The 17,528-nt window shown below is 42.5% G+C and overlaps 2 protein-coding genes across 9 annotated transcripts in view; one reads left to right on the forward strand and one right to left on the reverse strand.

The window, feature by feature from the left end:
- LOC124005496 (tropomyosin alpha-3 chain-like) overlaps positions 1-14,458 on the forward strand; it is a 27,555-nt gene extending 13,097 nt beyond the window's left edge. For 2 of the 8 annotated variants that reach the window (XM_046314810.1, XM_046314814.1), the window contains 8 exons: positions 426-559; positions 1,142-1,259; positions 1,437-1,507; positions 2,958-3,033; positions 5,017-5,079; positions 5,192-5,261; positions 5,428-5,506; positions 6,594-6,688. In XM_046314810.1, coding sequence (XP_046170766.1) covers positions 426-559; positions 1,142-1,259; positions 1,437-1,507; positions 2,958-3,033; positions 5,017-5,079; positions 5,192-5,261; positions 5,428-5,506; positions 6,594-6,597 — 615 coding nt within the window. In that variant the 3' untranslated portion in view covers positions 6,598-6,688. Of the gene's footprint in view, positions 1-425; positions 560-1,141; positions 1,260-1,436; positions 1,508-2,168; positions 2,245-2,957; positions 3,034-5,016; positions 5,080-5,191; positions 5,262-5,427; positions 5,511-6,593; positions 6,689-12,983 lie in introns of those variants that run through there. The other 6 variants (XM_046314811.1, XM_046314815.1, XM_046314809.1 and 3 more) reach the window with 4 other exon arrangements.
- pmvk (phosphomevalonate kinase) lies at positions 14,456-16,838 on the reverse strand. Its single transcript, XM_046314817.1, has 5 exons — positions 16,654-16,838; positions 16,479-16,542; positions 16,106-16,258; positions 15,726-15,855; positions 14,456-15,625 (listed from the first exon to the last, which is right to left on the reverse strand). Exons 1-5 carry the CDS (start codon positions 16,740-16,742, stop codon positions 15,477-15,479), a joined length of 585 nt encoding a protein of 194 aa, XP_046170773.1. The 5' UTR covers positions 16,743-16,838; the 3' UTR covers positions 14,456-15,476.
- Between the last annotated feature and the right edge of the window lie 690 nt (positions 16,839-17,528).

Genomic DNA, 17,528 nt, shown 5'->3' on the forward strand with positions numbered 1-17,528 from the left:
CGACCCACCCAGGATAGGCAGCAGTCATCTAGGCTGGTGTGTCCAATTAGTGTGATTCGTGGCCACATCAATTGGGGAGAGATTTGCTGTGTGCATTAGTGTATCCAACTCTTATGGTGATGAAATGTGATTGGTTGGTGTCCATTACAAAGACTCTGAGAGCACACTCCCACTTTCCCAGCTCTGTTCCAGTTCAGTGGAGTGCTGCTTCTCTCTCACCCATGCATACAGGCTGAGGGAGAGGTGTGTCCTATAACAGGCCTGTGTGTGAGTATAACTGCTGGTTGTTATGTCATAGTAACTCTCACTCTACCCGTGTTGTGGGATTGTAGGCTACTTCACTCTGTAATCCTTCTCTATATCAAAGGTTGAGGTGGTGTGCTTATGGTGTACATTACTTCTCAATAACTTCTGTCCCCATCCAGGCTGAGGCTGAGGTGGCCTCTCTGAACAGGCGTATCCAGCTGGTTGAGGAGGAGTTGGACAGGGCCCAGGAGAGACTGGCCACCGCTCTGCAGAAACTGGAGGAAGCAGAGAAAGCTGCAGATGAGAGCGAGAGGTGTGTTTTTTGAAAGGGTGAAGGTGGGGCGGTGTTCAGTCCTCACCGGGTCAACTCACTTCCTCTGATGCCACTTCCTGTTTCTCTAAGCGGGAGACTTTTGACTTCCTGTCAGGGTTTTAAAGCAGATGGGATGTGGGAGCAGGTCATTGGTGGATGTGAGCTGGAAGTGGCCTATTTGAGGGTGTACCCTGTGGGTAATGAACAGGTTTGTGTATATAGGCTAGGACTCTCTCACACACACACACACACACACACACACACACACACACACACACACACACACACACACACACACACACACACACACACACACACACACACACACACACACACACACTGCCCCCTGACCTCCTTGTATCAGTGCCCCTCCGATCTGGCCTGCATTATAAGGTCCTGACACCACATATCAGCAGAGAAGAGCTGTAGAGTTAGTTTGCCACCAGACTATACAGAGATATCAGCTTACGATTTCCTGTTTAGAAAGCTACGGCCTGCAATACACTGTAATGTGGTTATTAAGGCCTAAACACTTTTTTTGACACTCATGCCTGTCTTTCTCTCTCTACCTCTTTCTCTCAGGGGTATGAAGGTGATTGAGAACAGGGCCTCCAAGGATGAGGAGAAGATGGAGATGCAGGAGATCCAGCTGAAGGAGGCCAAGCACATTGCTGAGGAGGCTGACCGCAAGTATGAGGAGGTGAGCTCATCAGACCCCCTCCCCCCCCAAACACACACGTCACATATCTAGGACAAGGCTCTGATGTGGCTTCTGAAGAAGTCTTGGACTGTGCATCACCACTTCTTTCGTTCTCTCATTCTCTTGCTCTTTTCAAATGTTTCACTTCCTTTGCTCTCTGCCTCTCTACCCCTACAGGTGGCTCGTAAGCTGGTGATCATTGAGGGTGATCTGGAGCGTACAGAGGAGAGGGCGGAGCTGGCCGAGGGGTGAGTCGCTTTCTCACATTGCTGATTTTTATATATATCAGTGTACCTCTCACCTACAGTCATACACTGCATCTGCTTAAGCTTGTAGCAGAACACACACCCACCAGTTCCCTCACTCTTACACTGCAGAAGTAAGTTTAAAGCCACAGTGGGTTTCAGCCATATGTTTGCATGGCGTTACTTAACTGGCCCAACATGGTTTTGCCTGACTGCATGACGCATTCACTCTAGTTACTTTAGTAGGAACTGCACATCCACTTTTATGTTACTTTTACATGTTCTGAAGATTTGTTGTTACCTAACAGTGAACTGGAGGTGCTTATGTTTATCTGCTGCATTCACTATGCAACAGAACGATACTGTTACTTTTGTAATTACCTGTAGTATAATGTATTCAAATGTCTGCTAGCACTACACTGGACTAGCACGTTATCATTAGTATAAAAGTGGGAATACCTTAACAGTACCATGACGATATCCAATCTGTCCTCTCCCGGTGTGTGTGTGCGTGCATGTGTCGTGGGTTAACCATACCGACATGTCCCTTTGTCGGTTACCATCTTCTCTCTCCCTCTATCTTTTTCTGTCCATTTTCTCTCATTCTTTTGCTCTTTCTGCATGCGCTTCTGCGTCATGTGACCCCCCCCCCACTCACTAACAGCAATGCCCGGAGGTTGGAGGAGCAGCTGAGGGGTTTCGACCAATCACTGAAGAGCCTGCAGGCCTCTGAGGACAAGGTACTTTCTCCCTGTTCTTACCAACTACAGGACAGAATGGTGCCTTATGGGGACCCTCAACGGGTCTGATTACAGACGTCCATAACCACGACCTTCTGAACCTGGTTTGTGAGAACCAGGAATGCTCACAGGGATTTTCAGTCCTCCTACCCTCGCTAACATAAATTCCTGCGTTCATCTGGCTGCATGACTGACCGCTGTAATTGTATAGCTGCTGCCTCCGCGATCCTTTCCCCTTCTCGTGTGTGCTCATTTTCACTTCTCAAACTCTCAGCATATCATCCGCATGAATTTATTTAGCTTTACCGAGACCTACAGGCGGTCCATATTCCAAGTTTACTAAGAGTATTTGACCACAAACATTTTCCCTTGGTTTATCAGGGATTTGTATGATAAGTCTATGCTTTGTATTGTTGGGATATTATTTAGTTTGTAGCAGAATGGCCATGCTCTGGGTCCCATTCCTCCGAGGTTAAAGTTCATGCCTTTCTCTCCTTGTTTTTCTCTTTGTAAATCTGTCTGTCTCTACCCCCACCCTCTAATTCCCCTGTTCATTGTCACGTCTTTTCTTTACCCCCCACCGTATCCATTGACCTTTGTCCTCATTTTCCTCACGCCCTCTCCTACCCACCCTCTTCCTCATCCCCCTATTCCTACACCCTGTTAAAACCCCAACCCCAAATGAACCGCAAAAAAAAAACGAAATACTGCAGCAAATGCGCCGAGTTGGAGGAGGAGCTGAAAAATGTCAGCAATAACTTAAAGTCCCTGGAAGCCCAAGCTGAGAAGGTAGGAGGGAGGGAGGGAAAACCCCTGCATGTTGTTTGGAACTGAACGTAACTGCACCCAGGCCAGTCCTGGAGACAACTACAGGTCCATTGACCACCTAAAACCCTCCAAAACCTTATTGAACTGAAATGAGGGGAATGGAAAATGAGTGTTGCTGGTGAATGTCTTTAACTACAATATGATGACCATAACCCTGGATGTTGTGCATAACCTGAATTTGAAATGTTTGGTTTCCTTTGAGAAGGGATAAGTATTCTCTAATGTTTTAATAAGCATGTGTACTGGTATATGCTATAGAATGCTTGTCTTCAGTCTAATGCCATGTGTAATCAACTTAATTCATCAAAGTAGAGGCAGACCTGTTTGTCTTGTAATGGTGTCTGGCATTACAGCAAGTCGGTTGTGTTTCAGACATCCCCCAGAACCGGTTTGGTTCCTGCTCCCGTAACCACATGCATGTGCACCATAAGTTGATCTCTGTTTGAATGAACCGACCGATTATTTTATTTTTTTAACTGCCAGCATCACAAATTCCCAGTCAACAACAAAGTCAGACGTTAGATTGCCTGGAATGTAGACAAGTACTCTAACAGCTCTAGAAGGCTCTCCAACCCGGAGGAAAATCCAGACACACAGATGTTCTCTCCTGTTGCCATTAAAGTGGAACGAGGAAGTACATATGAGCAGGTATCAACCAGCTCACCGGGGACTCTTCAATCCTGAACATCCATTTATTTCTCCCATCTGAAGGGGCCCAGGACTGGTTCTAACTAAGGCGTTTCAGGGCAGGGAGGGAGTCTGCATGGTGGTTGTCTGCTGTGGTGTAATCCTTAAGGTCTTCTGGATAAAGAGGCCACACCCTGACTTTGCAGCTGCAAGAATGCAAACCCACATCTGGCCTACCCCCCCCTCTAGGGTGATGACACTGTACTGCACAACACCAGTGCTCTGTAGCTCAGAGAAAGAGGCCTTTTCAGCAAACTCCCATTGCCAAACGAGTGTCTGTCAATGATGTCATCTGACGAGAGGAGCCTGTTTTCGTTTTCATTCTTTTTCTCCCACCCAAACTCTAGCTGCATTGAAAGCTGCACAGATAGATAAACGGTCCATCTCTAACTCAGGCATGTTGAGTCACACTATCAGTCTACACACCTTCTCTCAAAAGCTTCACAGCTTGATGAGCCCATGCCTTCCCACTCGGTCCGCACGAACGTGGTAGAAAAGATATTTATAACTAACCAAAGAGTTTATCTGTGTCGTTTAGTGGGAGCAAATTAAGCATAGTGGGCAGAACAAGCAAGGAGGTGGGCCAAACATGAACTAGTGAGATCCTATTGGTGTGTTGTAGCATATCTCCATTAGGGAATGCTCCCTCTGAAGTGCGCGTGTGCACAAACTCAATTCGACCTTGCACTCCCAACAATGCACGTTTTTAACTTTGGCAAAGCGTCAGGTCTCTAAAACGTTGTGCACTATGTCCATAACAGATTCTAGTTTTGGGTACAAATGTCGGCCCAGCTTCACCTAGTTCCATCCTCTCACTAACCTTGGCTGGACTTCCTCTCGCTACCATATTTGGTGGTGAACATTCTAAATGGATAGCCCCGTGACTTGTCTGGATTACCCCTTCTGTCTGTGGTGGTAGAGTTGCCACTGGCAACCTGTTTCGACTCAAATCCTCATAGTACAGCAGCCACAGTCAAAAGATTATGAGCAGACTGAGTACTCAAAAGGAATGAGGAATAAGAATCTGTTTCTCCTAATTGTAGGCCAACCCCCTTCCCAGGGGGTTTCTTTGCAGGTCAGTATCTGTTCCTAATTCGTCGCAGATGTCCAGCCATGTTACTACTACATGACAGAAGAATCATGGCTGTTCTATGCGAACGCGCTGATGTTGTGCTGTCCTGAATAAACCTGAGGACTCCCTAGTGTCCCAAACATGTGGTTCTCTGATGAGATTTTCTCTTCCTTTGTCCCCTACAGTACTCCCAGAAAGAGGACAAGTATGAGGAGGAGATTAAGATCCTGACCGACAAACTCAAAGAGGTGAGATTCCCTGGAAACGTCTATCATGAATCTCTGAATGGTTGACTGATGCTGTGGTATGTGCCTGTATTGCTGTGGTGGGGGGTTTAATAAACTTGTTATGTTCCTATAGGCTGAAACCCGTGCTGAGTTTGCTGAGAGATCAGTGGCCAAACTGGAAAAGACCATTGATGACCTGGAAGGTAGGACTCTCACTCTCCACATTGTTGTAATTCACAGTACTGTTATGAGGTGTTATAAACTGTACTCTCCCTCCTGTGCCCTCTCTCTGGCTTTGTCTTTCTCTCATCCCCCTTGGCGTGTATCTCTCCTCATCCCTTTCTCCTCTCCCCCTCTGTGCGCCCACAGATGAGCTCTATGCACAGAAATTGAAGTACAAAGCCATTAGTGAGGAGTTGGACCATGCCCTCAATGACATGACCTCCATGTAAATACTCATTTAGATGCCTGTTGTGGTGTGCGTTGAACTGGAGTGTGTTAACTGTGATTAAGTAACAGTATGCAGACTGTCATAAGAGGATGGTACAAGTTGAGTTGCTAGGGAACTATTGTAGTGGAATGTGCTCTGGTAGCGTTTGGCTGTTTGTGCTGGAAAATGTATCGCACTAAACAATGTATTGAGGCATAGTCTACCATGTACACATACCATTTTATTCTCACTAGGGATGGACACATTGTAGATGGATACAAGCATATGGTAGCTACAAGTACGTCTCCAGAGACCTTGAGCTTTCCTCTTTCTCGTATCACTCACTTCTGCAAAGTAATGGATGTGAGCTGTCACCTTGGCAACGGCACAAGACACTAACACTGAGACTATGTAGATATGGCTCGCACACTATCACATGTAACCGTCGACATGTGATATTTTAATGGAAATCAATGCCTTTGACTAGTCTGTCAGGGATTCCATTTGGAACTATTGATTTGCAGCTTGTGTGTATGTTATCTGCTTGTTTGGCAATTTCTTTCAGTCTAATTCAATTACCAGTTTTTGAGTATCCCAGTCTTCTACTGTAATACACTTAAAGGGCAATTCCGCCACTTTAACCTAATTCATCTCCAGCACCAAACCAGTGTCTAAATATGTGAAAATGGCGCAATTCTCTGATCTGTGGTTAAGGTCCTAAAAACATGATGCTTCTCATCACAGGATTAATAAAAGTAAAACACACCAGGGAGTTTCTAGCCCACGATAGTATTTTCTTACTTTCCACGTCACCATACATCTTGTTAAGACAATCACTTAACTTTTGATATCATTGGGTAGAACTAACATTTTGAACAACTTAATGCGCTGTTTTCACATGTTGACACTAGTGTTGTGCTGGAGATAATGAAAACGAGGCTGAAACATTGGTGGAGTTGCCCTTAAACTCTGGTCATGCATGGTGTGTTTTGGAGTCGCATGGATTGCAGGCCTGCTGTGAGTTTACACCCCCATGACAACAATAACCATGGTGTGTCAGTATTATTTGACGTGTTAAATTTCCATTGCTCCGTCTCTATTTCAGATAAATTGGACTCGTTAGATTTCTGGAAAACCCAGTACACTCTGAATTCGGTCTGCCTGAACTGCCACAACGGTTGCGTGCTCTCCCCCCTTTCCTTTCTAGAGAGAAAGAACCAACCCCTCGTAGTCACCAGTGCCTGTCTCTTCCGTTCTCTTTGGACTGTTTTCTCATCTCCCTCTGTCATTGGCCCAGTTGCGGCCAGCACGCTGGCTGAGTTTCTGTGTTACTGTCTTTTTATTGTCCATCTGTCTGGACTCCTTTCCTATCTGTACTGCACTGCTCAGTCTCTGACAAACTCATGTTCACACACTCTGTATTTGTGACTGTCTCTCTGTACCTAATGAAGAGGGGGGAAAAAGAATGCCTCTGCTGTTGTCTGTGCTCTCTATGTTCACTGGTTTTTGGCTGTCTACACTGTCTGGGTTTCATTGGTTTCGCTCCACTATGCATTTTGGCATGGATATGCATCACCAAAGGTGGGTCAGTCAGTGTTGTCTGATGCAACAGTGAATGTTAGGCTAGATTTTGCTGTACTTCTTGAATTGGCACCAAAGGCATAACATCCTCAGACACACATACATTTTGGAAATATGTTCTGGTGATCACTCAAAGACGATCCAGTGTTGCGGACCAGGTTTGTGTAATCCTAGAATACAGGTGGAACAGACCCTTACCTTTCTCTCATGTTCACCCTTCTGAGTCACGTCTTATGAAGTGACCCAAAAGAGGAAAGCTCAAAACAGATTTTCAGGTGAATTATTACGTTGTCAGAGAACTAAGTATAGAAACTTGCAAATATAGGATTTTTTAAAATTTGTTAAATAACCTAAAAGATATGCTGGAAGCACATTAACCTGGTCAGGGCACTAATTATTGAAGTTGTGCAATTATTGTATTTTTAATGTGACCTGGTGTCAGGAATTTGTATTTGTAGATAAATTGACTCCTCCTTGTTACTGAAGCAGAAAAGCCTGTAATAGTGACAAGCTCAGTCAGCGTTGGTATTCCAAACACTGTCAGTACACACAGCATTGTCATTGTACAGCTAACTGAGCTAGCTACAGTAAGTAGTTTGACAAGATGCCTAAAATTGACTATTCAATTACATCAAAATGACATGCCCGTGGTTGCACAAAATTAATCGAATGAGCAATGACTGTCATAATGCAAGATATTAACTTGGTAATTATTGACTTAAATCTACATAATTCATTACACACCCATAACTAAATACACAACCTTTTATTACAGTCTTATGTTTGCTGTCTTGGCATAAATGCATTAGGGGTGGGATAATATTACCATAGCATAATTATAGCCAATCACAATATTCAATGGTACCAGTTACTCAGTTACTGCTGAAATTTTTGCAACAGTTTGGTTTTGAAATGAAGAGCAAAGATTTTTTACATTTTTTAAAAGTTCTTAACATCTGCAGTTTCAACAATTAGTCACCCCACCACTGTTTTGGTAAAGGGATGAGGCTGGGCCTCCCGAGTGGCACAGTGGTCTAAGGCTCGAGATCCTGGTTCGAGTCCAGGCTCTGTCGAAGCGACTGGGAGACTCATGGGGCGGTGTGCAATTGGCCCAGCGTCGTCCTGGTTAGGGGAGGGTTTGGCCGGCCGGGATGTCCTTGTCCCATCTCGCTCTAGCGACTCCAGTGGCGGGCTGGGTGCATGCACGCTCGCCAGGTGTACGGCGTTTCCTCTGACACATTGGTGCGGCTGGCTTCCGGGTTAAGCGGGTATTGTGTCAAGAAGCAGTGTGGCTTGGCTGGGTTGTGTTTTGGAGGGCTCACGACCTTCGCCTCTCCCGAGTCCGTACGGGAGTTGTAGCGACGAGACAAGGCTGACTTACCACTTGGATACCACGAAAAAGGGGTAATAAAATAAAGGGATGAGGTTGGAGAAATGCAACCACTTTCAAAATCATAAGAACGAGCGATGGACGTCAGGACTGACCAGCCATGATATAAAAATCATAGTTTTAACCATGTTTTGGGGCTTTACAGTGGCTATTTACAATTACATTGTTTGTAAACAATGGAGTAAAATGATCTTATATTTTGGGTTATGATGAGGTACACCAGCTATAGTAAGCTCATGAGGCATTCATAAGTTATATTCTTCAAGAATCAATAGGTTTAGCCTATCAATTTTAAGTCCAAAAAATGTATGTAGAAATTGCAGATTGACAGAATAAGCATTACTAACATTGCCATAAAGTCTTGGTATATCAATATCATTCAGCCATTCCATAAAGAAATCACAAGACTCACAACTAAAATAAAGTTGTATAAAATTTCCCCCACAAGGCAGGTTACCTACATTTCCTTGAATTTCTTTTAATCGCTCACAACACAAGTTGGTTCTAATGGCAGCCTGCAGTACCCCGGTCGGCCTTCAACTTGAGTTACTCGATGAGGAGGGCAGCACTGAGCTAGCCTGCAATGTCTCTTCCTGGGCTAGCACAAATTGCGCGTGCTATGTCTCAATGAGATGCCATCTTAACCGACATCATTTGACTTCGATGCACTATTGAGTCTTCACATAGAAATCAATGTTGTCAAGTGATTTGATGGCTTTGTACGTACATATACAGTAACAGTCAAAAGTTTGGACACCTTATTCATTCCATGATTTTCTTTATTTGTACTATTTTCTACATTGTAGAATAATAGTGAAGACAAACTATGAAATAACACACATGGAATCATGTAGTAACCAAAAAGTGTCATATTTTACATTTGAGATTCCTCAAAGTAGCCACCTGTTGCCTTGACAGCTTTGCAAACTCTTTGCATTCTCTCAACCAGCTTCACCTGGAATGATTTTCCAACGGTCTTGAAGGACTTCCCACACATGCTAAACACTTGTTGGCTGCTTTTCCTTCACTCTGCTGTCCAACTCATCCCAAACCATCTGAATTGGGTTGAGGTCGGTTGATTGTGGAGGCCAGGTCATCTGACGCAGCACTGCCATCAGTCTCCTTGGTCAAATAGCCCTTCAACAGCCTGGAGGTGTGTTGGGTCATTTGTCCTGTCTGCGCATCACTGCAGAATGGTAGCTGTGCTGGTTAATTGTGCCTTGAATTCGAAATAAATCACTGACTGTTACTAGCAAAGCACCCCCACATCTCACCATCTCCATGTTTCACGGAGAAAACCACATATGTGCAGATCTGTTCAGCTACATGTCTAACAAAGACATGGCGGTTGGAACCAAAAATGACATTTGGACTCATCAGACCAAAGGACAGATTTCCACCTTTTTTGTTGGCCCAAGCAAGTCGTCTTGGTGTCCTTTTAGTAGTGGTTTCTTTGCAGCAATTTGACCATGAAGGCTTGTTCCACGCTGTCTCCTTTGAACAGTTGATGTTGAGATGTGTCTGTTACTTGAACTGAATAATTTATTTGGGCTGCAATTTGTGCCTGTTAACTCTAATGAATTTCTCCTCTGCAGCAGAGGTAACTCTGAGTCTTCCTTTCCTGTGATGGTCCTCATGAGTCAGTTTCATCATAGGGCTTGGTGTTTTTTGCTACTGCACTTCAACTTTAAAAGTTCTTAATTTTGCGCCTTGACTGACCTCCTGGTCTTAAAATAAGAGCTGTGTCTTAAAGTTTGAGCTGTTCTGGCCGTAATATGAATTTGGTATTTTACAAAATGGGGCGATCTTCTGTATACCACAAATTATATTTTAACAAGGCTAACCTGTTAATTGAAATCCATTCCAGGTGACTACCTCATGAAACTGGCTGAGAGAGCTTTGCACACTCTTGGCAGTGATCAAGGGAAAGGGTGGCTACTTTTCAGAATCTCAAATATAAAATATATTTGAACTTTGGTTACTACATGATTCCATGTGTTATTTCATAGTTTTGATGTCTTAACTATTCTACAATGTGAAAATAGAAAAATAAAGAGACCCTTGAATGAGTAGATGTGTCAACTTTTGACTGGTATGTATGTATGCATGTAATCATTGTTTCAATCTAGTGCACCATGACTGTGCTACTGCAACTTAAAAAAAAAAATATATATATATAATTACGTTGGCTACAAATGTAAGCAGAAGCTGGCTGAGTGAATACATTGCTGGTTAACTTTGCTAGTATGCCTTTAAAAATATGTTTCTTGTTCAAGCCAGCCAAGATTTCATGGAGGGTCTCTTTCCAGTTTAATAAAAAAAAGTTTAGCGAACATTGGATAGTAAATTTACCGACCTAACGTTGTGATGAGTACCAAATAAAGCTACGTGTTGAGATACCTGGCGACGATGGCCATACTAGTATATCATCCAATATGCTGTGAATTACAGTCATATAAATAGAACACTTGCTGTCCCATGCAGGCAGTACAAAACGTGTTCATAGCAAGCAAAATAAAACCCCACTACTGTTGTACTTTCTTACTCTAGCGCTTGGACTTGTTTCCTTACTAGCACGGACCTGATGGCTGCTTTGAGGAATGTTTTTACTGACGTGGTTGTCTTACTTCACTACCTTAAGTTGACAAGTCTGACTACTGTATTGCTTTCCTGTCTGGCCTACCCAAAAAAGCCATTGGTCAACTGCAAAACATACAGAATACTGCAGCACGTGTACTGACCAAGACCAGATGGAGAGCACACATTACCCCGGTTTTAAGGTCTTTGCACTGGCTGCCTGTGAGTTTTGGAATACATTTTTAAGATTCTATTGTTTGTAAATCAATCTGCGATTGTGCACCCAAATACATGTCAGACATGCTTTTAAGTTATGTACCCAGTAGGTCCCTCAGGTCCTCTGGCACTGGCCTTTTAACTATCCCAAAGACTAGGACCAAGAGGCATGAAGAGACGGCCTCTAGTTATTATGCCCACAGCCTTTGGAATAGCCTGCCAGAGAAACTGTGGACGTATCTAATATCTGTCGTAAAGTATTCAGTACTGGGAGAGTCTTGGTCATTTCGTCAAACAATCATCTTTTATTGAATTATTGCAGTGAGACCGTCAGCCCACCAGTCTTGACTGACTGTAAAGGCTGAGAGTCTAGCCTTTACAGACGTTGCAGTTTTTTATATAGCTGATACCAAGATTGCTTAGTCAGTCACTTCTAACCTTCCCATAAGCCACCTTGGTTATCTACACAGGATGGTATTTTACTTTGTCACATCTTCCTGGCAACTGAGGCATTGTTAACTTCCAGGCTCTCGTTCTCTCTCGCTCTCTGTCACACACACCACATCTTGTCTATAGAGTGCTAGCTTTTAGGTTATCACCAAGTCAATTGTCAGTTTCAAGCTATCTCTAGTAGAACCCATGTCCTCAACACCCAGACTAGCTACAGGGTGCTAGAGCATTAGCAGGACATATCTTACTGTTAAGTATACAATTGTTACATAGCCAACAAATAAGGTGAATATATTTTTCCCTCACATCTTTAACATTATTTTAGCTTTTCCTTTAGATTGCTTTTTAGTTGAGTTTCTTTTTTTTTAGTAATAAATATATATATTATAATTTGTTATTCTGTAAAGCACATTGCGTTGCATTCCAGGTCCTGAAATGTGCTGAAGTAAATACTTTGATTTTGAAGTTGAATGTAAGTCGCTCTGGATAAAGGTATCTGCTAAAGGCCTAAATTGTAAATGTAGCTGACAGGTCAGACCTTTTTAATTAAATGTTCTAACGTTAGTGTGAGTAGATCTCATTTTCTGCCATGATCTCTCTCTGTCAGAGCTAAATAAGGCCATGCAGTAGCTCGGGCTGTGTTCGTTTTCAAGGTGACTTATACTGTAGTTAAATAGGGAATTATTCTCCGGTGACACCAAACCTCCATAATGTATAGCATACAACACGGCTCTCTTTGCTCTATGGAGACATTATGAAGCTATGTCATAGAATTTACCTTAGTCACCCCGGGTTTTGTTTTACAGATTAAGGCTTACATATTTGGTTCTGTCACTATATAGAGAAGTTGTTTTCAAATGTTTTGGTCTAAGTTCCCCTTTTGAGGTACTGCTAGAATTACCAGGAAGTGCTTTATGATATTTGTTGACCCCAGGTATTAAGGGGGATCTTCAACATCTGACCAGGTGCTATACCATCTTTTGGAGTTGTAGAAATGGATGTCTTACTACTTCTGTCAGCTACAGCTGACTCATTCCTTGAGTTTTTTAATGTATGTGATTTATTGTTTTCAAAGTAGTCATGTATTGATTTGACGCTATCAGGAGGTTTTGTCATGTGGATTGACATGGTTTAGCCCTTGGCGTTGCTCCACTATAGTGTAGTAGACCTCTTAGTAAACTCAAACACCACTTTAACATCTCAATGTCTTGCCTCCTGCGTCCTCATCTCACCACCAGGAGGACCCTTATCTTACATTCATTCTTTTTGTGTGATTTACAGATGCGCTAGCCAACGCCAAGGAGGAGAATGTCAACATCCACGCCACCCTGGACAAGACCCTGGAGGACCTCAACAGCTTCTGAGTGGCTACTGGCCCCTCCAACACCACCTCTTACTGCTCCACCCCCTCACCTCTGGCCCTGTCTCTCTGTCTGTGCTGGCTGACTGTTTAGCGTGGGGGGGATGTTCATTGTTTTTGGTGAAGGTAGCACTTTCTTCAGTCCACACCTAGCCAAATGTTTCTCCCCAGTAGACCAAAATGGCTTACCGCCCCTCCCACATTCCACCCCAGTATCTGCGGATGCTCTCCGGATGAGCACCCCCCCCCCCTTTATAGCCTCTTCATAGCTTTCTTTTAGTCTTAAAAGGGCAACATTTACTCAAGCACCCACATCTTAAGTGTCTCACAGGTTTCTAATATTCACATTCCAGCTTAGGGGTGTGATTTGTGTTTTGAGGCCATTCCTATGATCTTTCTTTGGCTGCTAGCTGTTTTAGCTGTAAGTGTTTTAAATACATTGAGGCTTTTCTTTCTGATAACCCTTGTTACGGGGATATTTGGTGTCCACTGGGACACATATGAAGGTGGCGAGGGTAGTAACTCTTACCTAATGATGTCTCCCTTTTGGAATGGGACCACCATTTTGATCATCAACTCTCCCTGTTATCCTCATCTGAACCACTTGCCCTACCAACATTTCGCCTCAAACTCTTGTCCCCCTCTAACCACTCACCTTCTGCTGGAACATCCTTACACAAGCACTGCTTTTCTACTGTGCCAATGCCCAGAGGGTCCACAACTATGCTACCTTTTGTCAAGTATTTTGTGTTAATTTACAAGTAAGGGCTGGGGGGTGACATGTTTATTTCTTATAAGGGAGAAGTGTTTTGTTTAGTTGCATGACATTTGTATTTTTTTTTATCTGGAGTCATTTTCCAAAAAGGGCCAATGTCACAAGTTACTGTAAACTGAATGTTCCCCCCCCCAGTTAACTTCCCCCTTCAAGATCAGGAAATGTAATTGTGAATGAGTTGTAGGTCATTGAAGGGATATAAATGTCGTATAGCTTCACACAGAATTGAATGCAGATATTCTAGCCAATTGCAGCCGTAGTCCTCTAAACTAATTGTTATTTTTCCCGATAAGATGTGGGGGAGGGGAGTGATCAGCTAATCACTACGCATTCCACTGCCAAAATGGAAGCATAGGGGCCAATGAATAGGGAGAAGGGACACAAGGGTATTATCTAAACTTATCAGTATAGGCTAAACTTATTTTCTGCAAATGAAGTGAACTGCAAACCTTATAAAATTTAAAGAAATAAAAAGTAAAATATTGCATCAAGTTTAACTGGAAATTTTCACTCTACGCCAAGGGTGTAAACATTGTGTTACCAGTAATGTTTTCATTGTAATAATTATGACACACAAATGAACACCATTTAAAAAATAAAGAACCACGATTTGTATTGACATTCCAAAATATTTTTTTTCACATTTATTTTCTTCAGTTTGACAACTCCAATAAACTCTTAATTTAGAAATTGAGTGCTATGGAGTTGCTCTTTCAAAATGTGAACATTGATTCCCTCATGTCTACTTTAATGTTTTACGAACTTAACACTTACCCTGCTATTAGAACATTGATCATGTCTGTGTCTAGTACATTTAATCCGGATGAATGGGTGTGTAATGCAGTATTGTGCTAATTTTACCATGGGTCAACATATGTGCACTTTCCAGGTTTCCAGTTAATCTTCTAGCTACATACAACTAAAACTCTTATTTTCTAGTAGCCTATTTTACATTCGAAGACTATTAATAAAAATAAAAAAAATGGCACAATGACACTTATACAAGTACAGATTAAATCATCTGCACATTGTCTTGATGACATTTGGCCCTTGCATGGAGGACATCACTAAGTACAGGTAAACACCAAAATAAAGGAAACTCCAATGTACATCAATAGGGCACCAGAAAAGTTTCATTGCACCTTGGCAGCTATTAAAGTGTTGAACTTTAATGGATGAATGTGAGTCACATCTCTCCTAGCCATGGTAGCCAAAATAATGGGCTACTGGGCATTTTTATACATCACCCTAAGCATGATGGGATGTTTTAATTGCTTAATTAACTCAAAACACCCGTGTGGAAGCACCAGCTTTCAATATACTTTGTATCCTTTATTTTCTCAAGTGTTTAATTTTGGCAGTTGTGTGTGTGATCCATGTAAATTCATATCGGTCAGTGCTAATATACACACCATTCATGTTTGGGTTTTTGATCAGATTTTAGTATTCTTGCCCTGCTACTTAGTTGATAGTACAGAACACTGTAGAGAAATAAATACTACATATTCCCACTTTCTGCTCCTCAGTGTGACAAAGATGTTCTAGGATTTTCACAGAAAATAGTGTAATGTATACCCAACTACACTTTCCAACAATAAGACCCTTCAAGTTCCTACAGCTGTGTAATGGCCCCTCTAATTCAGTCTTCTTTCACCTTTTCTTTGGCTATTGAGAGCAGCCCAGTAGCAAGCTTCTCCTCCAGTTGGGATCCATCACCCTCATTTTTGATTATCCAATCAAAATCCACTCCTTGGTCGAGCCCACATTCAGACTCTGCATCATCTATTCCTGCAGAGAGAGAGGGTGTGGTGTTGATTGTCGTTGAAGAGGTATTGTATTTCTCTCAAAAGTAAATAACATTATTAAGCTATCAGAGTAGGTATTGCACCTGTTGTGAACTCCCAGCCCCTCTCCCTCCGTGTCTCTTCTGAGGCCTCCACCCGAACACAGCGAGACTGACTAGGATACTCCCTCCAGAACCACTGCAGGTCTGACAGACGCCGCGTATCACTCACAATCTGGGGCACAATAGAGATTAGAGAAAGTATAATAGTAGAGGACAATATGATGCTTCAACTGCTCATCAGGCAGTGTCTGGAAAAGTTATTCGGTCAGGTTCACCAACACTAAATATGCAGATGGTCAGTTTCTAATAGCAAGTAAGACCTGACTCAAAAGACTTGCGTTTGACAAATTGTACGTGGCGGGACTTGGCTTGTAGTGTGTTGCCCCATAACAGTGGATCAATTGAGAATTTTGTTATCTTACCCAGATAGGCTGCTGTGCCTCCTTGATGGCCACACGACAGAAGAACCCTGGGTCCTTCTCCCTCTGCTTCTCACCCCACTGGATCATGTCAGCGCGGTACTTCTCCTTGTACTCACCTGCTCCCAACAGCTCCTCAAAGTCCAATCCATGGTCCTATAGGCATAGTGGGTAATATAAGGAGAGACAGTGGTAGTGTTCCTCCATTCACTAGTAGTGGGTATTGTAGACCCAACTGGGCATGCAGGCTTTTGTTCCTGCCCAGCGCTTAATGTCTGATCGATTATCTGAATTCGGTGTTGTATTAGATGGAACACAAGCCTGCACACCGAGGATCGGCCAGGATGATGTAGTACAACTGTATACAAGTACCAACCTGTGCGTATTGCTGTTTAAGAGGACCCGAGAGACGCAAGATACAGCATACATCTGGACCTAGTCTGATAGAAATTAAACATCAATCACATTGTTAAACGAATATAACATGTGATAGGGCATTCAATTCAGCGATAATAGCTTTGATAGGTTTGTAAACAGTATGTCAATAGTACCTTTGGTGAATCAAATCCGTCACGTAATCTTTTCCAGATTTGCGTTTCCCGCTAAATAAAAGGATGAGTTTGGGTTCTACTGTCGCCATCGAAAAAACGTTGCAGCAACCAATTTATGTATTTTATTTTTCATACAGTGCAGCTAGCCTCTTCCTGTACAAATTAACCGTACTGCATGCATTATGGTTGGTTGGGCTACAGTAATATACATAAAACAGGCGCCATTAAATATAAAATATGCTCATTTGATCGAATTTCTTAGAGAAAATATATATTTCAATACTTTTACTATATTGATTAATTTATTTAAAGATGTAGTCATTCTTATAATTGATACACTTTAAAAAATATGGGCAAACGTTGGTTAAAAAAGCTGTCATGCGAGGTTTACGGTAACAGATCGCCATCATATCATGGAGCTTACCATTGACATGCGGAAATAGGGTGCTCATATGAAATATAAAATCTGTAATGGTTTCTTTAATGACGACAACATCAAATTGAATAGGTGAATGCAAAATAATAGTGATATTGTGCTGATATTGAAAGAAAAAGTATTATAAATACGTAAAATGACTCAAGACAGTCTGACTAAGATCATGGAACCACCTACTTTATACTCAATAACCCTCTCCCCTTCTATACCCTACTGAAATCAGGACACAAGTCAAATCAAATTTTGAAATCATGGTATCCACTTTACTGGGACGGGTGTCATCAATATTTAAAACTGATTTAACCTTGCTGGTGAAGAGTCTTGTCTACAGACGGGTAAACATTGCCACCGAGATGAATGCAATAACTACCAAATCACATAAAAAAACGTATTTTTCCGTGTAAATTAGCTAGCTTGCTGCTAGTTAATCAGCAGGTTG

This window comes from Oncorhynchus gorbuscha, linkage group LG19 (assembly GCF_021184085.1).
Source record: "Oncorhynchus gorbuscha isolate QuinsamMale2020 ecotype Even-year linkage group LG19, OgorEven_v1.0, whole genome shotgun sequence".
Lineage (NCBI taxonomy): Eukaryota > Metazoa > Chordata > Actinopteri > Salmoniformes > Salmonidae > Oncorhynchus > Oncorhynchus gorbuscha.

Excerpts from the sequence above, each read along its gene's own strand:
- pmvk (XM_046314817.1), bottom strand. The coding sequence starts at position 16,742 with ATGGCGACAGTAGAACCCAAACTCATCCTTTTATTTAGCGGGAAACGC. Across the intron at positions 15,856-16,105 it reads AGGCACAGCAGCCTATCTGG|ATTGTGAGTGATACGCGGCG; the intron begins GTAAGATAACAA and ends ATTGTGCCCCAG. Across the intron at positions 15,626-15,725 it reads GGGCTGGGAGTTCACAACAG|GAATAGATGATGCAGAGTCT; the intron begins GTGCAATACCTA and ends CTCTCTCTGCAG.